Source organism: Manis pentadactyla, chromosome 1, assembly GCF_030020395.1.
Source record: "Manis pentadactyla isolate mManPen7 chromosome 1, mManPen7.hap1, whole genome shotgun sequence".
Lineage (NCBI taxonomy): Eukaryota > Metazoa > Chordata > Mammalia > Pholidota > Manidae > Manis > Manis pentadactyla.
In genome coordinates, this window is record NC_080019.1 from 200,375,027 (window position 1) to 200,401,609 (window position 26,583).

The 26,583-nt window shown below is 43.6% G+C and overlaps 1 protein-coding gene and 1 pseudogene across 1 annotated transcript in view; one reads left to right on the forward strand and one right to left on the reverse strand.

Annotated features, from left to right (window-relative positions):
- The window catches only part of RAB7A (RAB7A, member RAS oncogene family), an 82,302-nt gene that overhangs the window by 50,103 nt on the left and 5,616 nt on the right, over positions 1 to 26,583 (forward strand). Inside the window, exons 2-4 of the mRNA XM_036911542.2 lie at positions 16,870 to 16,930; positions 18,951 to 19,077; positions 26,268 to 26,486. Coding sequence (XP_036767437.1) covers positions 16,878 to 16,930; positions 18,951 to 19,077; positions 26,268 to 26,486 — 399 coding nt within the window. The 5' untranslated portion in view covers positions 16,870 to 16,877. The remainder of the gene's footprint in view (positions 1 to 16,869; positions 16,931 to 18,950; positions 19,078 to 26,267; positions 26,487 to 26,583) is intronic.
- Positions 11,084 to 15,008, reverse strand: LOC118925510 (10 kDa heat shock protein, mitochondrial-like; annotated as a pseudogene).

The window sequence follows — 26,583 nt, forward strand, 5'->3', positions numbered from 1 at the left end:
AGAAAGCAAAAAGGCTCACAAACGCATGGAGGCTTAACAACACACTTCTAAATAGTCAATGGATCAACAACCAAATCAAAATGGAGATCCAGCAATATATGGAAATAAATGACAACAACAACACAAAGCCCCAACTTCTGTGGGACACAGCAAAAGCAGTCTTAAGAGGAAAGTATATAGCAATCCAGGCATATTTATAAAGAAGGAAGAACAAACCCAAATGAATAGTCTAATGTCAAAATTATCAAAATTGGAAAAAGAAGAACAAATGAGGCCTAAAGTCAGCAGGAGGGACATAATAAAGATCACAGAAGAAATAAACAAAACTGAGAAGAATAAAACAATAGAAAAAAATCATTGAAACCAAGAGCTGGTTCTTTGAGAAAATAAACAAAATAGATAAGCGTCTAGCCAGACTTATTAGGAGAAAAAGACAGTTAACACACATCAACAGAATCAGAAACGAGAAAGGAAACATCACGACGGACCCAACAGAAATACAAAGAATTATTAGAGACTACTATGAAAACGTATATGCTTAGAAGCTGGAAACCCTAGAAGAAACGGACAACTTCCTAGAAAAATACAACCTTCCAAGACTGACCAAGGAAGAAACACAAAATCTAAACAAACCAATTACCAGCAAAGAAATTGAAGTGGTAATCAAAAAACTACCCAAGAAAAAAACACCCGGGCCAGATGAATTTACCTTGGAATTTTATCAGACATACAGAGAAGATATAATACCTATTCTCCTTAAAGTTTTCCAAAAAATAGAAGAGGAGGGAAAACTCCAAAACTCATTCTATGAAGCCAACATTACCCTAATACCAAAACCAGGCAAAGACCTCACCAAAAAAAGAAAATTACAGACCAATGTCCCTGATGAACATAGATGCAAAAATACTCAATAAAATACTAGCAAACCGAAGTAAAAAATATATCAAAAGGATTATACACCACGACCAAGTGGGATTCACCCCAGGGATGCAAGGATGGTACAACATTTGAAAATCCATCAACATCATCCACCACATAAACAAAAAGAAAGACAAAAGCAACATGATCATCTCCATAGATGCTGAAAAAGCATTTGACAAAATTCAACATCCATTCATGATAAAAACTCTCAGCAAAATGGGAATAGAGGGCAAGTACCTCAACATAATAAAGGCCATCTATGATAAACCCACAGCCAACATCATACTGAACAGCGAGAAGCTGAAAGGTTTTCCTCTGAGATAGGGAACTAGACAGGGATGCTCACTCTCCCCACTGTTATTTAACATAGTACTGGAGGTCCTAGCCACGGCAATTAGACGAAACAAAGAAATACAAGGAATCCAGATTGGTAAAGAAGAAGTTAAACTGTCACTATTTGCAGATGACATGATATTTTACATAAAAAACCCTAAAGACTCCACCCCAAAACTACTAGAACTGATATCGGAATACAGCAAAGTTGCAGGATACAAAATTGACACACAGAAATCTGTGACTTTCCTATACACTAACAATGAACCAATAGAAAGAGAAATCAGGACAGTTCCATTCACAATTGCATCAAAAAGAATAAAATACCTAGGAATAAACCTAACCAAGGAAGTGAAAGACCTATACCCTGAAAACTGTAAGACACTCTTAAGAGAAATTAAAGAGGACACTAACAAATGGAAACTCATCCCATGCTCGTGGCTAGGAAGAATTAATATCGTCAAAATGGTCATCCTGCCCAAAGCAATATACAGATTTGATGCAATCCCTATCAGATTACCAACAACATTCTTCAACAAACTGGAACAAATAGTTCAGAAATTCATATGGAAACACCAAATACCCCGAATAGCCAAAGCAATCCTGAGAAAGAAGAATAAAGTGGGGGGGGGGGATCTCACTCCCCAACTTCAAGCTCTACTACAAAGCCATAGTAATCAAGACAATTTGGTACTGGCACAAGAACAGAGCCACAGACCAGTGGAACAGATTAGAGACTCCAGACATTAACCCAAACATATATGGTCAATTGATATTTGATAAAGGAGCCATGGACATACAATGGGGAAATGACAGTCTCTTCAACAGATGGTGCTGGCAAAACTGGACAGCTACATGTAAGGGAATGAAACTGGATCACTGTCTAACCCCATACACAAAAGTAAATTCAAAATGGATCAAAGACCTGAATGTAAGTCATGAAATCATAAAACTCTTAGAAAAAAACATAGGCAAAAATCTCTTGGACATAAATATGAGTGACTTCTTCATGAACATATCTCCCCGGGCAAGGAAAACAAAAGCAAAAATGAACAAGTGGGACTATATCAAGCTGAAAAGCTTCTGTACAGCAAAGGACACCATCAATAGAACAAAAAGGTACCCTACAGTATGGGAGAATATATTCGTAAATGACAGATCCGATAAAGGCTTGACTTCCAAAATATATAAAGAGCTCACACACCTCAACGAACAAAAAGCAAATAATCCAATGAAAAAATGGGCAGAGGAGCTGAACAGACAGTTCTCCAAAGAAGAAATTCAGATGGCCAACAGACACATGAAAAGATGCTCCACGTCGCTAGTTAACAGAGAAATGCAAATTAAAACCACAATGAGATATCACCTCACACCAGTAAGGATGGCTACCATCCGAAAGACAGACAACAACAAATGTTGGCGAGGTTGTGGAGAAAGGGGAACCCTCCTACACTGCTGGTGGGAATGTAAATTAGTTCAACCATTGTGGAAAGCAGTATGGAGGTTCCTCAAAAAGCTCAAAATAGACTTACCATTTGACCCAGGAATCCCACTTCTAGGAATTTACCCTAAGAATATAGCAGCCCAGTTTGAGAAAGGCATATGCACCCCTATGTTTATTGTAGCACTATTTACAATAGCCAAGAAATGGAAGCAAACTAAGTGTCCATCAGTAGATGAATGGATAAAGAAGATGTGGTACATATACACAATGGAATATTATTCAGCCGTAAGAAGAAACAAATCCTACCATTTGCAACAACATGGATTGAGCTAGAGGGTCTTATGCTCAGTGAAATAAGCCAGGAGGAGAAAGACAAGTATCAAATGATTTCACTCATCTGTGGAGTATAAGAACAAAGAAAAAAACTGCAGGAACAAAACAGCAGCAGACTCAGAGAACCCAGGAATGGACTAACAGTTACTAAAGGGAAAGGGATTGGGTAGGATGGGTGGGGGGTGGTAAGGGAGAAAGGAGGGCATTACGATTAGCACACATAATGTAGGGGGCGCACAGGGAGGGCTGTACAGCACAGAGAAGACAAGTAGTGACTCTATAGCATCTTACTACTCTGATGGACAGTGACTGTAATGGGGTATGTGGTGGGGACTTGATGATGGGGGGAGTCTAGTAACCATAATGTTGCTCATGTAATTGTACATAATGATATCAAAAAAAAAATTTGAAGTCAATCTTCTGAAACCCTGCCTCTGCTTTATCAACTAAGTTTATATAATATTCTAAATCTTTTGTTGATATGACAGTAGCATCTTCACCAGGAGGAGATTGCCTTTCAAGAAACCATAAGTTTTTTTACTTATCCATAAGAGGCAGCTCCTTTTCCACTCAGGTTTTATAATGTGGTGCAGTAATTCAGTCACACCTTCAGTCTCCACTCCTTACAGTTCTAATTCTAGTTTTTTGCCATTTCCACCACATTTACAGTGACTTCCTCCACTGAAGTTTTGAGCCCCTTAACAGTCACCCATGTGGATTGGAATCAGCTTCTTCCAAATTCCTGTTAATGTTGACATTTTGACCTCTTCCCATGAATTTCTTAATGACATTTAGAATGGTGAGCCCTTTCCAGAAGATTTTCCTTTTACTTTGCCTAGATCCATCAGAGGAATCACTGTCCATGGCAGTGATAGCCTTAGGCAATGTATTTCTTAAATTATGAAACATGAAAGTTGAAATGTCTCCTTGGTCCGTAGTCTGCAGAGTGGATGCTGTGTTAGCAGGCATGAAAACAACATTAGCCTCATTGTCCATCTCCATTGGAGCTCTTAGGTTACCAGACGCATTGTCAGTGAGCAGTAATGTTTTGAAAAGAATCTTTTTTCTGAGTAGTAGGCCTTAACTGTGGGCTTAAAATATTCAGTGAACCCTGAGGTAAACAGATGTACTGTCAGCCAGGCTGTGCTGTTCCATTTACAGAGCACACGCAGAGCTCTGTAAATGGATGTAGATTCAGCACAATTCTTAAGACCCTAGGAATATCCTAATGGTCAGTGAATACTGATGTCAACTTAAGGGTCACCAGCTGTATTAGCCCCTAAGAAGGGAGTCAACCTGTCCTTTGAAGCTGTGAAGCCAGGCCTTGACTTCTCCTCCTTAGCTATGGAAGTCCTAGATGGCATCTTCATCCAGTAGAAAGCTGCTCCTCTACACTGAAATTTGTTTACTGTAGCCACCTGTTACTGATCTGAGCCAGCTCTTCTGGATAACTTGCTGCGGCTTCTCCATCAGCACCTGCTGTTTCACCTGGTACTTTGATGTCATGAAGATGGCTTATCACCTTATAGAGAATTATGATGACCTCCTTTAGAAAGGACGTCAAAGAAAACATTTACAGTTTCCTGTAGGTCACCCCCAACATCCATCCAGCCCAGTGACCGACATGTAATGGACACTCAGCAAGTATCTGAACTGAACTAGGTTGTGCATCCTGTGGGTCATGGTTAGTGAATAAAAAGGGGACACATGATTGTACTTGTTTAAGTATGATTAAGTGAGGCTCAGAGGAAGCATGTCAAGGCATAGAGTATTTTGGTGTGGGGTGGTCCAACCAACGTGGGCTAGGGTTTTGTGAGCAGTTCACATCTTAGGGCTCCTGTGCCTACACCATTTCTGCACAGCGGAAGCAGAGGCAAGAATTCAGATTGGTATCTGGGAGTGAGTCACTTAGTAACCAACCCACTGCCCACTTCTCAGTTCTGCTTTTTCTATTGACATTGGCCATGTATCTTTCTTTAATGACAAGAGTCTTATACTAAATATGACTCCATGGCAGTGTTTGCTAATATATGATGCAAAGCATCCATGCTGATAAGCATCATGATTTCAGGTCATGCGTGGTTGATATGTATTATAAATATAACTAGGACTTCAGACAGTTTCAGTGCATTGATGTAGCTATAGTTAAAGTCGTAAACTACATGAAATACTAGTCATTGACGAGGTGTAAGTGCTTCATCACAGAAAACTCCTCACGTAAGAGCGACTTACTAAAGATATCTCATGTGTCAGATGAAATGCTAGGAACTTTCTCTGCATTATCTCTTCTGTAGAGGAGCTTCATTTTTCTTGTGAAAGCAGTTCTAAAGAAGAGGCTGCCAACTTAAGCCTAGCTGAACAGACAAACGCTGCGTATCAGGCAGAACGATTCTCTCATGTGGCCGGGCTGATGCGCAAATGGGTGGGGAAGCTTGCTGCCTGCCTCCTGCACCCTTTCACCTGCCTTGTAATCAGTGTGCAAGAAAGTCACCCCTGATAATCCCCATGATCTACCCAGGCTAGAGCAAGGGACAGAAACTGTTTTCATGGCTGTTAAGGTCTGCTTCTGCTAAATAGCAGCAAGAGCAACTGTGCATTCTAATGTCTTTCTGCTCTTTGGTGTGAACATGGGCCAGTTTGCCTCTGTTGCCTATGGGAGACTCCAGTGAGATGGCAGGGCTGTCCACAAAACCTACTGGAACTTGGGAGGAAAGGGGGTTGCCAAGGCACTTTTTTAGGTTTTATATACTCCTACATCCCTCCAACTTTTACTGCTAAAGGCTCACAGATGACTATACACAGGAAGTAGTCTCTACTTTTTAAGGGAGAGCACAGACAACCCTTAATACCACCACTACTTCAGAGAACTGGCCCGGCCAGGGTTCTCAGCCCACCCTTTCCTGCTCAGTGATATGTGTACCCATAAGTATATGAATGGGCAGGAGGCTCAAAGTCTTCATGTGAGTAAGAGCTAGCTGTTACTTGTGCTAAGAAACTTAGAATCATCAGTCATGGGTTAGCCTAGAAGAAGACACTTACCGGGGCAGCAGCCTGGAACTGTATATCTAAACCAGGTGGCCTCCGGGCATGTGCTCTACCTGAGCAGTTACTGTTTATCAGGTCTTCGTGTGTGTTGCCCTGCTGAAATCGGGATGCACAGATGGAGAAGAGGCTGCCTCCAGGAAGAGCTTGCCTCTTCCTCCACCCCCAGCTGGAGACAGGCAGACACACAGGTAGTCATATAAAAGGGGACCCTGGTACCCAGATGATCTTGGGTCTGGGGAGTGGTGTGCAGAAGACAGGCTCACAAGACTGCCTAGACATCACCCCTCCCAGATGAGCAGGATCCTGGGTACAAAGGGCATCAAGGGGATGGGACCCTGTGGGCACAGTGGCAACTCACCTGAGACAGGACATGTGGGGTGGAAATGAGTTGTATGCTGAAGAAATGTTACAAAGATAGACTAGTCAACTCTCTCACGTGGTCATCTGGAGTGCCCCCAGTAGCCTGGGTCATCTTTGGCCTCAGCCTCCTGGGAACTTCTCCGAAGCTTGTAAGGGATTGAAAATGAGAAAAACAGACTGAGCAATTCGTTCTGACACACTGAACGCTCCTTTGGAGGCATTGTGTGTACAGCTGTTCAGCCTTGCTTTTGAAGACATTCCATATTCTGGTAGTGTTCTTCCCCTTGCTGTGCTGTTCCTAAAGGACTGTATTTATACCGCCCTGTGTAATGATTATGTCTTCTTGCCTTCCAGACAACAAATCTCTAGAAGGCAAGGCCAGCTGTCTCTTATTTGTACTGCCCTCTGGGTCCTGTGAACTCTGACGTTCCCATTTTAGCACAGGCATGTAGACTTAGGTCAACATCCTAGCGCAGGCGTTCCCTCAGTTAACAGTGAAACCTAAGATATAACTAAATACAACCGTATCTTTTAATAGATTTGATTGCAAGATTACTCCAGGCCTGCTAGTAGGAAAGGGGAATAAGAAAATTCAGTTGAGCTCACATTTTTCCTGGTCTTGGAAATTCTTGTGAGCTATAATGTGGAAGAAATTGAATGTGAATTTCAAAATAGCTGTTCCTTGCCAGATCCTTAAGTCTCTTAAAGCAGTGGGCTCTTGAACTTTCCAAACTGCCTCAGCAAGGCAAGGAATTCCACAGGCCCTGCTCACTCCCCCAGCCATCGGTGTCCCAGGTATGGGCTCCCTCTTTTGATAGGTTCCGCTCTGGACTGGTTACAGCCTAGTCCCACCTACCGTTAACTCTGCTTTTATTGTTTTTTTTCTACAGTGAAAAGTAACTGTTGTCCAGATCCATCATCATGTTTGATTTTGGTCCATGTCTGTCCTCCGCTTCATTATTCATTTACCATTTAAAGACATGTGGTAATTAGCCAAATAACATGAATACTTAATTGAGTAAAGACCATCTCTGCGTGTGCCAAGGTCACCTCACATTCAGCATGTCTACATCAAGCATGATTCCTTTCCAGAGTCAATCTAGCTCTTTTTCCAGGTTCCCTGACCCAAGATCCTTTTGGTTGATTTAGGCATAAACTAGATGACTTCTATGGCATTTCCTTCATTTCCTGCACCCTTCCCAGTCCAGTCCATCACTAAATGCTTCCATCTTTATTTCAAACCCTCTAAAAGGCCTCCATTTCCTCCCACTTTCACCACCACTCCAGTGTAGTCATCCTTGCCTCAAGTTTGCAACTGCTTTTTACAGGTCCCGCCTAGGGTGTCCTTCTGCTCCAGCACCAACCCCCCCGCCCATGGCAGGGTGCTGATGGCTTCTCAGTGTGAACGCGACTGTGTAAAACTCCTCTGAAGGTGGGCTTCTCATTGCTCTGGCTTAAGGGCCTTGCCATGGGCTGCTAGGTGTCACGTGATCTGGCCATGCACCTCCAGATTTTTGTTTCTTGTACAGTAAGACCTTTGCCTGTTCTGTTCATTCTGCCAGGAAAACGCTTTGCCGTCTTTACCTCCTTCAGGTCTAGTTCAGTTGGTTCTTCCTGGAGGAATCTTTTCCTTTCTCCCAACTAATGGAGTTACCCTTAAAATAAGCTTAGCGTGTCTTGATCACACTAGTATGTTATTTTTGCATTTCATAAGATTTCTGCTTGTAGTCTAGTGTTTGTTCTTGCCCTTGATATTTATTTAATGAATGAATGTAGTAAGATTAATATGACACTGATTGATAGTCCTGGGGCTTAAGAGTCTTCTATTCACTGTGTGATCAGAAACCAAATATTAGAGTTTCTTGACGTTATAGCAGAGAGAGTAGGATCAGTATATTTCTGTAAAATATTAAGGACAACTCCTTAACATGCTTCTCTCACTAGATATTTTTATTGTAATGACAGACTGTCTAACTCTATCTGGGCCCTCAGTGTGTATTTTGAAGGCTTGTAATAACTTTTTCTACTCAGTTTTCCCCCAGGAGCTCATAGTTCTAAGTGGAACAACGCAGCCTGTTCAGTAATATCCCTACAGTTAAAGTCTTACTTGGAAGATTCAAGTTAGGCATTATCAGTAGGCCATGTATTTCAAGTTGTATAAATTCCAGTGTCTCATAAAGTGGAGCAACCCTATAAATTAGCAAAGGTAGAAACCAGGCCCCGTTAGAGGACCATGGTTCAGTGGCAGGGTTCCTTCAGGGATGGCAGACGTGGAGACAGACTTGCAGGAGGCTCTCTTACTGTTCTGCAGGGCTCCGCGGGCTTCTGTGTGGTCAGTAGGACAGCCCTGCAGTACCCCCTTGACTCCTGCCCCATCTCTTCCACTGAGCAAGAGGAATGGGAGGGCTTCAGGGAGCCCCAGCTGCCCCAGGAAGTGCAGAAGAGCTTTACAGAAACTGGTGGAAGGCTTGAAGGGTACCTTGGGCTCTGGGGAGGTCAGAGGAGGCTGCTCAGTAAAGGCAGCATTTGACCTGTAGCGGAGAGGAAAAAACCAGCTACAGACACACCCTGGCGCTTGGGAGTACAGAACCTAGATTGAAGGCTTTGGGATTATTTTGAAATAATTGTTGAATAATGAGAAATAAGGGATGACCGACTGAAGGACAAGGAAGGTTCTCTAGGCCAAGCAGGGGACTTAGGGGAGAGCAGAATAATAAAAATGGAGCAATGACTAGCAAAAGGAAAACAGTGTCTTAATTGCCTAAACGCCTGCTGTGCATTCAGAGGTAGTGATAGTCCTGTCCTGTTCAGTTGCTAAATTCTGCTTCCCAGTCTGATCCCATTGTCCTGATTCCTAGAACACCAGCACCCTGCTAAAAATGACTTTGTGATTCCGTAGAAAGGGCCTTTGTCAAAGCCATCTGTCATCCTCTCCTCTCCTCACCAGATTGGGTCTTCCCACCCTGGCGCCTACCCAGGCCAGGGTGCCCTCCCCTAGTATACTTCAGGAAGTGTATGGCTAAGGCCTCCTACGTTGTGTATTATATTCTCTCCTTCACTTTCCCATTACTTTTTTGGATTCTGTACCATCTCATCATGGAGCTTCCAAACATTTCCAGTTTCTGTCTTTCTCCTTTTCTTACTGGTGGGACATTTTTGCTACTGTTGGAAATTATGGCTTCAGTTTTAATTCTGCAGCTTTCAAAATATTATTCAATATCAGTTCTCCTGCCTCTTCCCTAGGCTTAGAACTTTGAAGCCATTTTTATTTTTTAACTCAGCCAGTCTCACACACATCCTTTTACCGCTTTCTTGTAGTGAAATATTTCTTAGATTTGGTAACCCTTGGATTTTTTAAATGGCCACACTTCAGCTCCCATCCCCACAGGACTCGCTGAACACCCTTCACCTGTCCCATTCATAGCAGTAAGTTGGAGCATTCAAGTGGCACATGGGGAGCATTCCAGAAGAACAGTCAGTGATGAGGACCTCCGTGCCTCCCAGCAGTCTGCTTGAGCCCAGGCCTCTGTGAAGCTCATCTTCCTTTACTTACTGGGAATCTGTTCCCTTTGCCCATCAAGCAAACCTACCTTCTGCGACCAGCAGAGTTTCCTTCCTTCCACCTGCTGACTTGGAAGTGCTGTTGAGAGCCGTGGTTATTTGCCGGGTGACATTGTACAGCTGTCTCCTGCTACTGAGAATGCTTGCGCAGTGTCTGTTAGTCACTGCAATTGGCTGAGTGATGCTGTTGGTTGAAAAGTTTGCTCTTATTATGACTTGTTATGTAAGCTGCTCTGTGATGGGAATACAAATTATATCCATACTATCTTTTTATATATTTCATATCAATGAATATGTTTATTCATATAAATTCATATAATAATTCCTATTATCTCTCAAATTGATCTTAAAAGAAGTTATATGATCCTATCAAAACCATAGCATAACCTTTTTAGAATGTACATGCTAGTTACTTCTCACCTCAGATTTCTGTGGTGGCAAAGGCTTTTTAGATTATTACAGATAACCAGGGCTGATATCAAGCCTTAGTCTGGGATACTTTTGCCATAAAGCTTGTCGAAGTATTTTTATTAATGAAATTAAATTTATATATTCTTGCTTTTTCTTACAGATATTCCTAGTTTATGAGTTGCATTTACAGTTTTTATTATAGAAAATCTCAATTATATCCAAGTGAGAGCAGTGCTATGAACCCCCATGTGCCCGGTGCTCAGCCACAGTTACCCACTCATGCCAGTCTCGGATGTGCACTCCACCTCACCCTCTGGATCATTCTGAAGCATGAGATGCCTTTTTGCCTTGGTGATCATCCCAATTTAGTGACACAAAGGTTTTTGTAATCAGTCCTGGGCTCCAATCTGACATCTGAATATTTTTAGAAATGCAGCAACCACCTACGAGCTTATATGTCCTCATCTGTTGAATTAATGAATAAATAGGATTAAACAATTGACCTTAGTGCCCTGCCTAGCACAGTGTGTGTTCAGCAAATGGTGTTTCTATTTGTATTTTTTGTATTTAGTTTATTATAAAAGAGAGACATGGAACTTATTTACATAATGAAAGATTTCAGAACTTCACTGGAATGGGCAGCTTCAGCTGATGCCATTTCGGTAGTGATTTATTTCAGCCTACATACTGTCCAAGAATGTCACCATCTCTAAATAAGAAATAATCCTTATCATCTAGAAAGACTTTGATGGCTCCCTATCCTGTAGAATTTCGTCTCCAACTTTCCCACTAACTGGTTGACTCTGTCCACCCTTTCCTTTGGAACCCATTATAACAGCTCCTGCTGTCACTTGCAGTACTTTTCCTTGAGATTGTTCTGGAAGCATTTTCCCTCTTTGGGTTACAGTTGGGCTACATGCCTTTCACCTAGTAGTCAGTCAAAGAGGGGAAGAAACTTTCTAAATGCCCGTTCTGCCCTAACTCACTGCAGTTTGTACTCTTGCTCTCAGCAAGTAGTGTTTCTTGCTGTGTACAGGCTGTGCCCTTCTGCTGATAAGGCCCTACTCCAGTTCCTCAGACTGGAAAGTTAAAGAGTCAGCCTACAACAGACACTACTGTTCAGCTTGTTGTGTTAGATGACTCCAGCTTAGATGACTCCAGGTGCCTTCCTTGTTTCTCCCCTGTAACTTCTTCCAAAACCTTATCAGCAAATGTCACTGGCCTGCCTCACTCTGAGCCTGAAGCCCATCACCTTTGAGGGTAGGATGACTGCTGGGTCCTCTGCTGGTCAGGTACAGAGCAGAGTCTTGGAAGAAAGTGAGACGGAGATGTTGTGTGCTGTGTTCAGTTTAGAATGGGACTTCGGAATCTGTTCAGAAACCTCCAGCGTCTGAAATCTGTCTCCACAATGCTTCCTTCTCAATACTATATTTAGACTGTGTGTGGTAAATCACATCCTAGTAGGTAAAGTAGGCAGAAACCATCAGACAGCTGAGAGAGAGAGAAGGCTGAAATACATGACTGCTAATCTGAGAAATGCAGATGGAATGAGTTTTCCTGGTCTTTGTAGCTCCCTGGGGTTTGCTTGTTGATCTGCCTTTATGGCCAGTTGGCTGCTATACTTCAGACATGAAGAAAGCAATAGCTCCAGGCTAATAAAGGATAATCCTAGCTTTTGATTTATTACACAAAAAACATACTTGAGGCAAAGAATCACTTCAGCATATAAAATACTGTTTGTGTTTGCTCAGAAAATGCTCCTTCTTCCACAGAAGTAATTGCAAAACACACTGATGAGGCTTGGTTTGATAGCAGTAGGAAGAAAATGTGTTCTGAATATGCTTCACTCTAGAAAAGTTTTAGAAGCTGTTCGTAATGTTCCCTAAAGTGTTCATTTCTGAGGAACATAAGTCAGGGACCTTGTATACCTCTCTCTCTTTTTGCTTTGCCTGCTTCAGTTTCTTCTGTCTTTAAAGGAAGTCGTCTCTGCCTTAGAAAACTGTTTTCCGTAACTTCATAGTATCTGAAAAAGAAATTTTAGTCCTCAGCAATCTGGGAGGGTGGTAATCGGGAAATGGGTATCAAAGCAGAAACTGCCTGTGGAGATTTTTTAAGCTGCTCCCTGCTGTTAGGCAGTTTCTTAGGTAAAATTTGTGTTTGTTTTGTTTTGTTTCCTAGCTCTTTTCTAGAAACAAGGGTCCAATTCTTGATCCTGGAGAACATTAAGTAAAACACATAGCTTTTAGCTTTTTGACAGGTTAAAGCCATCACCATCCTAGTGAAATCAGATGTGGGATTCCTCTGGGGCAGCTGTGGAGTATCATTTGCAGCAACCCCTGCAGTGTTCAGCAAGTCCTAAGTGAAGATGAAAATCTGTGTTCGTGTGTAGTTTGTCTTTTATAATGAATGAGGAAAATTTGTGTAATCAGAAAACTTATTTGTCAAGTCAAAATTAATACTTTTCAACAAAATATAACTCATTTTTTGAGTTTAAAGGTCATGTGCTACTCTGAAGGTCACCATACTAAGTATAAAGAAAACAGCCATTTGTAAGCCCACACCACCCAGGAGACGCCTGCTGATATTGCATGTATCCCTTTCAGGTTCACACACAGCCATTTTTATATTTCAGTTGTTACTTTTTTGGGCATCTGTTTTGGAAGGTGAAGTGTAAGTACCTTAATTCTCATCAGAATTCTTCCAGCTCCCACCAGTTAGTTAATTGTTCTTCCTTTTGCCACTGAATTTTATAATGCTCTGTTTGTCCAAATTATTGAGTTCTGGAGTCTCTGTTTAGTCCTTCCAGCTCCACACTGTTAAATCTGTATTGTCATAACATACTCTCTAAGGCTGTTAAGGCAGCTCCCCTGCCATTACTCATTCTGGGTGGGACTCTCATATATTCATTTTTATGAATAAAGTTAGAATTATTTCATCAAATTCCAAAAAAATTCATGGAATTTTTAAATAGGGGAGAAGTCACATCTTTACATTAATGCTTCCTAATAGAAATAACTCCTCATTTATTCCAGTTTTCTTTGTCTCAGTAAAAGTGTCATTTTTCTCATTCAGGTCCCATATTGCTGTTAACCGTGGTTGCAATATAAATTTGGGAAATCCTTCAGGAAAGTGAATTAGCGAATGCCATGAAAAGGCTGATACTTTGACTCAGTATCCCCATCCTGAGTAGTATCTGTGAGTTAGGACTGACAGAGCCCTTTCCATTGCATGAGAATTTGAGCTTTGTTAGTTAAGTTTCTAGCTGTTTTCCTGGGAGCCTGATCAAGGCAGACCCTACCTCTGTCACTGGGCAGTGTTGCTTACGGTAAAGTGTCTCCTGGTTGGTAATTGCATCTGGACGGGGAGGGGGCGGTGAGTATCGGGAAATGGGTATCAAAGCAGAAAGGGATACAGGGTGGGCCCTGTGCTTGGGCCTCCCGGAGCACAGTGGCTCTTGTGCGGGGGGCCAAGGAAGCTGCCAAGAGAGACCTGGCTCCTCTCAGGAGGGAGGTTCTAAGTCAGTGTGTTGAGTCTGCTCTGTCTCTGTACCTGAACTGCCTGCCACGGGGACTGTTGCATAAACAGCCAGCAAGGTGCGGCCAGTGGTAGTCTTGTGAGTCTGGGTCCGAGACGCCTCCCCCATGGGTATTGCTGTATCCCAAGGAAATGATCCCACAAAACGTTCAAACATGTCCTTCACGGCATTACTTTTCTCCCATTTTTGATGTATTAAATAAAAGGCAGGAATGGGTATTTAAATGCTTACTTCACTCACAGGAACGTTAAACATTAAGACTATAATGGAAACAGGTACTGGAAACAAGGATAAATAATGCAGGAGCAACACACCAGCAGATTGCGTGGCTGGGGATGTGCACCTGCCCAGGTGGCACCTCAGGGACCTCCGGACTGTTCGCAGGCAGTTTCGGGGATCACTGTGACTGGGGTTTGCAGATGTGGTAAGAGGCTCAAGGGCATTGCACCTAGGAGGGTCAGCCACACAGGGTGGTGCACAGGCAGACCTACAGCCTGTGAGGGCAGAAACAGGAAAGGAAACACCGCGGGGGAGCAGGGAGGTTGCACTGTATTTCTTGTTTTTTTTTTTTTTTTTTTTTTTTAAATAATGTAAAATAATGGTTGGTACACTAGTGAAATTTACTAAACCAAGTTATGGAGATCCCTTTTCTCATTCTCAAAGTCAGTGAACTTCTTAAATATTCCAGAATTTCTTTGCAAAGCTTTTCATGTTTTCATCTCTTCCCTTAATTTGCCCTTCTTTGGATTTGAAACTTGTCTCAGCTGTCATTGTCTGATCTGTAGCCCCAAATGTAGTACCAGACCTTGGGATGAGGACTCTAAACCTTGACTGTGGAGGGCAAGGAGGTGGGCTAGCAGGGCTCCACAGATGAGTGATTTCATAATATACCTCTCATTGCTTGATAGGAAAAAAAGCCCTGAGTAGGATGGAGACTAAAGGGAATGGGTTTGGTTCCAGCTCATCCTATCCTGCCGCCTAAGTAGCACCAGAGAAAGCTTTATAGACAAATTCTGGCAGAGCTGAGCTACCAGGTCCTCACATACCTGCATGGGCACCAGGCATCGGGCGTAAGACCGCTGACCTGGCGTAGATCACGAGACCTGGTGGAAGCGTCTGCGAGCTCTCTCTCTGGTCTGCATCCTGCCTCCACGCTGTTCATGAAGCCGTGGAAACCCACTTTCAGAAGCCAAGGGCTTGGTTTCTAATCCTGTCCTGTGGGCTGTCTTCAGTTCTAATACTTCCTTTCAGTTTGTGGTCTTTGGTGCAACACCACCTGTTGAAAGAGAACAGTTGACAACCAGTATCTGGAAACGGGAGTGTGGCCTGATTACCTTGCCTGGGCTGTGTGACTGTTTTGCTCTGTCATTGCCTTCTGGACTCGGTTCTGTTACTTATCCTGCTCTGCACTTGGCACACATTAAAATGCTAGCAGCCAGCATTTACTAAGCACTTACTGTATTCTTGTCACTGTCCTGAGCATTTTACTCATTCAGGCCTCGCAGCATCCCCAGGACATAAGAAGTATTATCCCTATATCTCTGTTTGAACAGAATGGTTACATGACTTGCCCGGGCTCACACAGCTTAATACATGGCAAAGCCAGAATAGAAGCCTAGGTAGTCTAGGATTGGTATTTGCATCTGAAGTCACACCCACTGTAGATAGTACTGTCGGCCTCAGCCTTTAGAAAGCCAGGTTGGTGAAAGATGAAACTAGAAAGTAGCTTTTTCGAGACCAGCTCTCCCACTGCTTGGTGGACTTGGGCCCATATTCCAGAGAGCCTGGCCTGGGGAGCTGGCCTCTGGCCCGAGGTCTTATTGTCCCATCTATAGAAGACTGACAGCAGGCTTTATTGAACCCACCTCCTTGCCTACTGTATGTATAAACACCATTTTCCCCTGCTCCACTGAAAGCACGAGGAGGGTGTTGACCCTTGTTTTGTTACTGAAGTCACCTGCCCTGGTACTCTGTGTCTGCTGAGGATAATGGGCCAGAGCTAGGGCTTCTCAGCAGGGGTAGTTTGTCACTTTTGAGGGTGCTCCCATTCTCGTTTCAATTCCTGGTTCTAGAGAAGAATGCAGGCCTCCTACTGGGGAGTTTAGCTGTCTGAGGGGTGTTCCTCCAGCAGTCTTAGATAAATCACCAACATTGGGGTCACCTACTTTTCTGAGAGCCATTCATTTTCTGAAAGTCAGAGTCAGATTCTGTACACAGTAAGACCGGAGCTCTAGCTTGGTAAGTAAAGAGACCGTGATGTGGCAAGGTCTGGACGAGATTTGAGCAAAAATTAGGCATCTTACATATTGTCTGGTTAGGGTAGAGAAGGCTATCTGGAAGCCTTCCTAGGAAAAGGTGGGCCCAAGAGCTGCAAGGCCAAGTATTACTCACACACTAACCAAATGTTGGATAATCATTCTCAACTTGGCAGTGGGGATGCAGGGGGAATAAAACTGTCCTCGTGGAGATGATTAGAAAGCGAAGAAGACAAATATGATACATAAAATATCAGGTCATGGCAAGGGCTCCGAATAAAAAGAAGGCAGATCAAAGGAACAGAGTGCAAATAGAGGGTGTGCTACTTTACAGAAAGCCACCCCCTCTCTGAGCAGAGACCTGAATGAAGCAGGACTGAGCTCTTCAGTTGGAGCAATAATCCAAATGATCCAACATCCAAGCGGTAGAATCCATTGTTTCAAACTACTGCCAGTGGCAGGACAGCCCTGCCCACTGTATTGCCTTGCTCCTGGGCTCAGAGCTCTGGTGACTGAGAACTGCCTGTCAAGGCGCCGGGTGGCAGAGAACTGGTCAGCAGGAAGGCTCAGGGCACGGTGCCCTTGGGGCTGCTTAGGAGTCTGTGCCTAGGGCAGCGGCTCACCTTGGCTTCTCCTTCACGCTCATGGTGCGTTCTCCTTTCTCCCTTTAGTTTGAAGGATGACCTCTAGGAAGAAAGTGTTGCTGAAGGTTATCATCCTGGGAGATTCTGGGTAAGTGTTTCTCATAAATGTGAGCTAACAGATTGGGCTGGATTTAAACTTCACCACCTTGGAGCCTGTGCCCTCCAAGCTGACCTCTGCCACCTCTTCTCTAATGGTGATGGCATTAGGGCCCTCGGTCTCCCTGCTGTTGTGGGGCACAGCAGAAATTTTAATGATCCCTGTTACGTGAATAACCCTTGGTTCCCTGATTTTTGGCATGATTTGGGGAAAGAGGTGGCTGTTTGAACTCAACTAATACTAGGTAGTTCATAGAATCTGTTGGTTCCAAGCTGGCCAGACAAGGGAGGCCTGTTTCTGTAGCGCTGTTGCCATTGGCACCAGGTCTGCCGGCTGTGATTTGAGGTGTGTTGTGTGCTGCCCTCCCGCTGCTGGGCTGACTCAGGCCCATATTCCAGAGAGCCTGGCCTGGGGAGTTGGGCTCTGGTCCGAGGTCTGCACTGACCAACTAGCTCTCTAGTAGCTGTTAAGATTCTGTGGGAGGCCTTTCAGAGTTGGCATCCGAAGTTACCTGGGAGAGCTTAGACCAGCTAGAAGTTACGCTGAAAAAAAAAAAATAATAATAATTAATAATAATAATAAATGCAGGTGTGCCTCCTTATTCCAAAAGCCTCTGCCCTTCCTTTAAAAAAGCAGGGATTTTTCTACCCTGGCTGGCTTTTTTAGTCACCTGAAGAGCCTTTTAAAGTAGCATTTGCCTAGACCAGTGGGTTAGAGCCTCGTTGGCAATACAGTTGGCCCTTGAGCAACATGGGTTTGAACTGTGCAGGTCCACTTAACATGTTTTTTTTTTTTTCAATAAACACGTTGGAAAAAATTTTTTGGAGATTTTCAACAATTTGAAAAACTGTTTTCTCTAGGTTGCTTTACTGTAACAATACAGTATATATGTAATAGCTGTAACATATAAAATAATGTGATAATCAGCTGTTTATCGGTACACTTTCTGGTCATCAGCAAGCCATTAGTAGTTAAGTTTTCAGGGAGTCACACGGTACACACACATTTTCAACTGCACGGGGTGGCCGCCCCCACGTTGTTTAAGGGTCAATAGCACTTAAATTGCACTTAAATCCCCTCTCCCTCCCCCCTCCTTCATGTCCACTTTCCCTGGGATTCTGTTGTGCTGTCAGAATTGAAGGACACTCCTTTTAGGCCTTTGTTACCCAAACTTACCTGCAAAGAATCACCAGGCCCTTGTCGGATCACAGATTTCCCAACCTCTCTCCTGGAAGTTCTGATTCAGGAGACTAGGGCTGGAGAACACTGCGTTTAGGCTATGTCTGTACCTCAGAGCCTCTGCATGTGAAAACCAATGTATTCCTCTGGGAAAGGAAGGTGATATTACTGATCTGAGGAAGGCTTTTTCACATTATCTTCAGCCTGTCCCAGTTGACCTCTTCCCCACGAAGTCACACATTGCCTCTTGCTGAGTTTTCTTACTGAAGACCATCTCTGGAGGTGGTATTGTGAGGTTGATTCTGTTTTGGTGGAGTGTTGGTGCTTTCTCTGCTTCAGGTTTCAAACTTTGAAGCAGCAGGTTGGCTAACTGGTGTGTAAGTCTGCTCAAAGCCAGTGGCTTTCTCCTGCTATTACTTTTTTGGACTGGATAGCAACCACTAAGTGGAGAGGCACCCAAGACACCAGAGATATTTTTGCAATAGTGGAGTGATCTCACTGCTGAAGTTTGTTTTAGAAGGAGAGTATTTGGTGGCCTCCTTGTGGAAGGAAAAAAACAATGCTAGATTCAGTAGAAACTGAGTTGCCTGTACCAAAACTTGGAGGCAGCCTGCAACATCTGGCCCACATCTACACCCTGTATTTTTATCCCTGAAGAAAGCACAACCTCAAATGAGTAATGCTGGGGAGTTTGCAGGCACTGCCCTGTGTTGTGAGAGCTGTTCCTTCTCCTTCAAGATGGCAGGTTCCTTCAGAGCGCTCTGCTAGTGTCAGAGTCAGGTTTCAGCCCCTTACCAGAACTTAACACTTGTGGTTTTCCCTCTGCTTTCAGCGTCGGTAAGACATCACTCATGAACCAGTATGTGAACAAGAAATTCAGTAATCAGTACAAAGCCACAATAGGAGCAGACTTTCTGACAAAGGAAGTGATGGTGGATGACAGACTAGTCACGATGCAGGTAAGCACACCTGTCCCCTTTGCCAGCCCAACTCTTCTATTTCTGGGTGTGTCCCCTCCCTGTCTTTCCTATCTCGCTTTTACGTGGATGGGTAATTAGCTACAGGTAGGATTGCCTGTTAAAATGTTTTCTTTGTTTTTCCAAAGTTCTGATTTAACTGGACTTCCTGTTTTTTATTTGGTTTGGTTGTCTTTTACTAAATTTGACAATGAACAGATCTGTCTTGTCTTTCCAAAAGTCTATGTGTTCCATTTTTAATATTATTGCCTAGTATTCTAGGCCAGAATTCTCTGTGTGTCTCCTACGTTCTTAAAGCAGCCTTTGAAGTAGTTTCCCAATTTTCCTGGCTTCTTTTAATGTGTCCTGTCTATAGTCACCAAAGTTGTGTCTCTGTTAAGCCAATCTGTTTTTTTCTTTATTAGCTTTATCTTCCAAAGGCTTCCCTTCCAACAGTTGGGATAGAATGTAGATCCCTTCATACCGCTTTTTTGAAAGCCCTCACATTCTGGCCCCAAATTCTATTCACTTTTTTGTCTCCTGTCCGTCCTTCCAAATCATGTACTGCTCTGACAGACCTGTCCTTGCACAGGTCTCTACCTCCAGCAAGGCCCCTTTGTCACATCTGCACCCATCCAAAGGCTCCAATTGTTAGCCAGGTGTTGTCTTTTGAAACTCCTGCCTCTACAGCAGTTGTTCCTTCCTGTAGTAAATGGTGTCCCGTTGTTGACCTTGAGCTGTGATCAACTCCCAGGAGATAAGGACTCTCCACACTTCCTGCTCACACATCCAGGACAGAGCTAATAATGTTAACCCCTCCCCATCTCTCCCCACCCTGACTTACACAGAGATGTTCAAAATATAACTAAAGTTTAAATAAGCTAAGCTTGAGAGATACGGAAATGTCCAGATCACAAGTAAAGAGAAGGAACTGAAAGCTGATGATAAGCTCAGGGGCTCCTGCCATGGTGATTTGTGAATTTATAATAGGGACTCTCTACTGATCATCAGGGGCAGGAGATATGACTACACAAGGCAGGGAGCTAGAACTGAGAATCCCTTTGGACACAGCACACACTCGTTTAGGGCTTTAGAAAGATGTGAAAACTGAACCAAATACCTCAACCCAAGGAAGTGGCAGATAGCATGTGTGAAACAGAGGCTTGGGGCTTTGCCTCTTTGCCACCTCATTAGAGAAGCTCAGTCCTGCTATGCTCACGTGTGGATTCTGTGTTTATATTCTGCATGATACAGAAGTCTTGGTCTGGGAGAATTTGACATAAACCCTGTCACCTGGCAGAAACAAAGATAAGGCCGATCTGTAGGGACACTTAAAACCTCAGGACAGAAGATGAGTTCATAGCCACATGAGGAAATAATGTACCACAAAAAATGATCACAATGACTAGAAATTTTTTAAAGGGAATAGAAACCATAATGAAAAGGGACACTATAAAAAATGAGGATATGGAAAACTTAGAACTTCAGGAAGTGAAAAGATAGTCATTGAAAAATAAACTGAATGGGTAGTTAAATTGCAGATTAAACACAACTGAAGAAAACAGTAAATAAACCGCAAGAGCAGAGCAGATCACCTAGGATACTCAAAACTACAGAACACCAAAAAAGAAAGTCAGAAGAGCAACTAGAGAAAAAAGACAGATTACTTATGAAGTAACAACAGACAGATGACTTCTCAGCAGTAACAGAAAGCGGTGGAATTCCTTCAGGATGCTATGGGTGAAATACCTCCTGACGGTTTCAAGCATGTGCCAGCCAGACTGAAAGCTGCTTCTGGTACCAGGAAAAACAACTCTACAAGAAGCTGTGGTTTTGAGAGCCGTGTGGGCTGATTGAGAAGTCAGTGACCAGCCCCTCCTGGGTTAGGGGCCATCATAGTAAAGCCCACACACACTGCTAAAGTGGGCCTTTGAGGGTGCTGCACTCCTGGAGTAAACCCCATCTGAGGCACTGAGGGCACTGAGGCAGGTCTGGGAAGAGTGGGAAAGAGAAAGTGTTCCTGAGAGGTTGAAACAAAAGTCTGACCCTCATGCTTTTGAAGCCAGTTTAAAACTAGAAGTAAACTAAAACTGTCATCATCCTAGATCTTGAGGAATCCTCACATTTTTCAAGAGCTTTTAGCAGCTTGCAGTAAAAGATAGCTCAACTAAAACAAAGCAAGAACCAGCAGAAACCCCTGAAAATTCAGTGTTCTCTGCAGTTAAAGAAATAAGGCAGTCTTACATACCTGCAGAGACAAAACAGGTGGCATAGGTTAGTAGAACTTCTAAAAATGAAATACAGTAACCCAAATTGGGAAATAAAAAGCCTGTTTTTAGCAGCAGGGAGGATACACAGACGAAGGCTGAAGGAAAGAATGGTAGGACATAAGAGAGAGGTAAAAAAGGATTCAGCCCAGTAGGTTGCACCTACTTTAGTCATCTCATAAAAGAGAGAATAGATCAGAGGTAATATTTGTTGAGAATTTTCCAGGACTGATGTGACACCAATCCACAGTTTTAGGAAGCCGAAATTCCAAGAAAGATAAATCAAAAAGAAATCCATGTGAATCATAAATGAAATAGCAATGACAACAAACGATGAACTTCAAAGCAGCCAGAAGAAAAAGATGACTTTGAAAAGAGCAGCAGCAAGGCTGACAGTTGACTCTCAGCAGTAACAGTGGAACTCAGAAGGCAGTGGAATACGCTCTGAAAGAGCTGTCAGCATAGTATTCTGTCCCTACTGACAATACCCTCCAAGAATGGAAGTGTACACCTTTAAGTTCTCATGAAAATCCCAAAGGATATACTTCAGGTAGAAGAAAAGTGACTTCATTTGGAAAGGTCTGAGATAAAATAATTGTTTGCTTGTATCTATTGTTAGAATGATCCTAATATTAAGAGTATGTACCTTCCAAACTAGTATTAAGGAAACCAGGATTGGAACTATGTAATTTAATGTGTAGGGAAAGATGAGTGATTGTTTCGGGTTTTTCTGAGTTCCTGTATGTTCAGGAAGAAATTAGAAAGCATGCAGTATTAAATAGTAGATGAAATCAAGTATGCATGAAAAATTTAAAGATACCACTATGAAGCCCTAGAAGTTTAAATAGTGTGATACTATCACAAGGATACACCGATGGAGGGATCAGAGGGCACAGAAACAGGGCACACCTAGCTGGACACTGGATGGAGAGGTGACTCCTAGGAGCCTGGGGAAAGAGGAGTCACACAGTAAGTGGGGCCCAGCCAGTGGCTTTCCATTTAGGTGGGGAGTAGCCAAAAGGTTCAAGACCTGAATGGAAAAAAACACAAAATGAAAACTCTAAAAATGAAAAATACAGTCTTTTTACCTTTAGGCATTTAAAATGGAGAAAGGACAAATCAGAAAAGATGAAAGATGATAGACCATGTTAACTTCAATGTCTAAATGACATACATGGTTTCCAAGTAACAAAAAACACAGGGCAGGAGACAATGTTGATAACACATAATTGTATTCAGTCAAGAGGCAACCTAGTGGATAGCTGGGCATGGGACTTCAGCAGCCAGCCTGCAGAGGAAACTGTAACGTCCCTTGGCAGACTTCAGGGAGTTACAAAATTTAGAAGGCTGATGGGCCAGCTGCCACAGCTGTGGACATGGTGGATGCTTGTGCCACCAGCTCTTGTCTCATGAGCATTGGGTAAGTGTCTTATTTCAGTATAAAGTACCATTTGAAATCGTTGATCCTAAATGACAACAAATGCATAATCATCAATAGAACAAAAAGGATGTCCTCTCAGGACATTTTAGAAGCAGAGTCCATTATGTTGAAAATACTCAGCCGTGATTAAGAAAGCTAACTAAGTTACAAGTGAGAATTTACGTACATTAAATCATTTTAAAAAATGAACACCAGATAGCATTTTAATTCTCATATATTCCTCATTTTATTTAGCTATCTCTTGATGCAGATACTAACTTGGAGTTCTTGGAAGTGGCTTAAATGTACCATACAGATACTCCTTATTGTATTTTTACAGTAAATGTACAATTATGAGGGGGAAAAAACCTGACAGAATTGAGTTTGGGCCAGAAAATACGCTCAAGCTGATGGTGGGAATGTACCTGTGTCTCCTTTACAGTGGAGGCTAAGCATCTTGCTGTCCTGTTGGACATGTGCAGACCAGCGGCCCAGCAGTCTGTCCCGGCGTGCAGCTGAGGGGAGCTGCTCCCGGGCACATGCAGAGGCGCAGCAAGGACGGCCGCACAGGAGGGGTGGTACGTTAAAGCAGCGGGGTGCTCTCTGGCCCTTAGCTTTGGGAGAAGGCAAAAAGCAAGTCTCAGAGAAATGTATAGGATCTTACTGCTGATGGAAGACAGATGCCCAGGAGCCCCTCACTTCTGGGCAGGAAGGACAAGGAATGCTGTGAGGAAGGCTTAACTCTTTCTTTAAAAACAAAAAAAAGCTAAAAGTGTTAATGTATGTCACATTAGAGTACTGGGAAGATAATATGAGTGTATGTTGGATGTAGAAAATGTTTCAATTAAAATATACAAAGTGCAAAAGACCACAGTTGGCTTACAGACTGTGCTTTTCTAAGTTTGAAGGTAAATTAATTTTGGAAACTTGATAAGAGGAACCCCCAGTTTTTCAACTTTTCTTTTTAATTCTCTTACTTTGCCCTGTCTGTGTGTCTGAGTTCCAAACACCCATTTGGTTCCACCAAGAAGTAACAGGCTCTTAACATAATCCTCCACCTGCAATTCAGTCCTAAAGAAGCATCTGAAACACAGAAGGGCTCTCTATGTTAATGTTCATTACTGAGTTACTTAGGATCACGGGAAATCGGCAGCAGTGTTTTCTTAAAAAACAGGAATGAAGTGAGAGCTTTTCGGGCAGCAGTAAAGATGAGAGCTGGCGCCCGATGGAGTTCCGTGGCGTTCTGGGGGCTGAGGAGTGACCCGGGAGAGCGTGCGAGGGGCATGTGGTGTAAGGTTTCAGCTACATAAAACCCCTACAAGGCGGAGCCAGAATAAGACAGCTGATGAAGGTCTCTGTGGGAGGATGCCAGGTGTTTTTTTGTTTTTGGCTTTTGCTTTACTTATCCAAATGTTTGCATAATAATAACAATGTTATTTCTCTAATTGGAAAATGTTTTTAATTTATCCAAGCCTAGGTTTAAGTTCTGGTTTAAAACTTTTCCAGTTTCTCTTTATAGGAGTAGTTACCCATTTCTGCCTTCCCTGATTACATAACCGTGTTCTCAATTTCCCCTCCACCGTTTTCCCCTCTTATAAGAAAAGGCTCATTTTTCCACTCAGGTATGTATGGAGTGCGGGGAGTCGGGAAAGCACAGAGGCGGACGCCACTAGCGGTCGGACCCCTGTGGGTTTCCCCTGTCAGTAGAAGTCCTGTGCGGTCTCCCTGTGGGTCGTCAGGGGCAGAGCTGCCTTCAGCCCCGACCGTGAGGCACAGGTAGAAAAATTGGCTCCGAGGTGGTTTTTATTGCCCTTCACTCTTCTCTCTAAGCCATCATTGCTTCCTTCTGGGTCCCAGTGGTCTGCACACTTCTGTGCCACACACACTCACGACAGCCTCCCAGTTCCGCTCCCCCATCAGGCGATTGCCTGTGGCCACTAGGGCGTGCCCTGTTTCAGAAAGGGTCTTCCCAGGCCTGCTGTGAGCGGAGTGGGCTGCCTAAGTGGGCCCCTCTTCCAGTGTGCTGTTGGCCTGGACTGTACCTGACCCGTCTGTGGGCCAGATTTTAGCCTGTGATTGTATTGCTTTATTGGAACTTAACTTTAAGGGGCCCTATTGCTGCCATTCCCAGTCTTCCAGCCAGTGTTTGAGTTCTGGCTCTGTTCCTGCATGCCACAGTGTCAACTTGAGCCAGTCCCCAAGAGCAGATCAACTGTCTGGATTTGGAGATCATACTTTCTCCTTCTGGAGAGCATCTTGGGAGGTAGTGTGTTTACTACCTCAGGAGCTTTGTTTACCTTGTACTAGAGAACTGTGACTCCCTAGTGTGCTGCCCCACCCCATGTCATTGCCCTCATGCCCAGTTACTACTCCCCCAGGCCTCATACTGTGTTCTGTGTGGTGAGGTCTGCCCCCTGAAGTGTGAGCTCAGTGTGTGTCTGGCCTAGGTGCAGTTGATGTGTTCCTCCAATGTTCTGACCACAGGGAGGCAGGACCAACTGCCTGAGAAGGGCCTAGGGAGCTTGACCACCCTGCAAAATCTGGTTCTGGAAAGAATAATAGTGGCCCAAATCCTGGGCCTTTGGGGTACTTAGTGGCTGATGATTTGGACATAAAGTTGGAATTTATTTGGGTTATGAGGATGGTCCAGGTTCTCACCTTCTGAAGGCAGGTGATTTTCTGCAAACAGACAGTTGGAGGCCCATGTCAGCTGGAAGTGGGTGCATGCAGCCTCAACCCAAGCCCACTCTTAAACCAGGAGGCCTGCTGGGGGCCCTGGAACCATTCCTCAGAACACCAGTCATCTCTCCAGGCTAACCAGGGTGGCCCAGTTAGGGACCTGGGGTGTGTGGAAATCCGTCCTTGCTCTTGAACTTGGTGTGGCAGTGAATCATATGACGTCCTTTGAGCTGGTCATTTGTACCTGAGCTGCTTTTGATTAAAAACGGACTTAACCTTCTCTTGGGAACGTAGACTGTGTCTTAAAGACTGACTTAACCTGCACTCTACTAGAGTGTGTTCGCGTCCTTCTCTTTCTCTCTCTCTCTCTCAGGGTGTTTTGTTTGCTTTGTTTTTTTTTGGTTGAGGTGTAATATAAATAAAACATACTAATATTTTTAGGTAAACCTTACATACAGTAAAATGCATAACTTAGATGTACACTTCATAGAGTAACCACATCCCGAAATTTCCATCATCCACAGGAAGTTCCTAGAGTACATAAGTTGTAAGTTCATAGCACACGTTTTACATAAGTATCTGCCCATGCCACCACCACCTGGATCAAAATAAGTTTTCTAGCACCCCAAGTTCAGACTCCATAGTGTCCTTCACAGACGCACACACTCCCACATGCTCTTTGTCAGGTTGGTGTGGGAGTCTTGGTACTGAAATCTGCCTCCTGCATTCTGAAGTCACTTGTCTCTGGGTGGCCCCATAATCTAGCCCATTTGCCTGGCATCCCCCCTGGCTCTCTGCCCCCAAGAATAAATGCTTGTCTCTTGCAGATCTGGGACACAGCAGGGCAGGAGCGCTTCCAGTCTCTGGGCGTGGCCTTCTACAGGGGCGCAGACTGCTGCGTGCTGGTGTTTGATGTGACTGCCCCCAACACCTTCAAAACCCTCGATAGCTGGAGAGATGAGTTTCTCATCCAGGCCAGTCCCCGGGATCCTGAAAACTTCCCCTTCGTTGTGTTGGGAAATAAGATCGACCTGGAGAACAGACAAGTAAGTGCTGAAGATAGTGGGACTCATAAATGTGGAGGCCTGTGAGCCTGCCCTCGTTAGGGTGATGGCTGCTGATTCAGAAAGGGCTCCTTTTAAA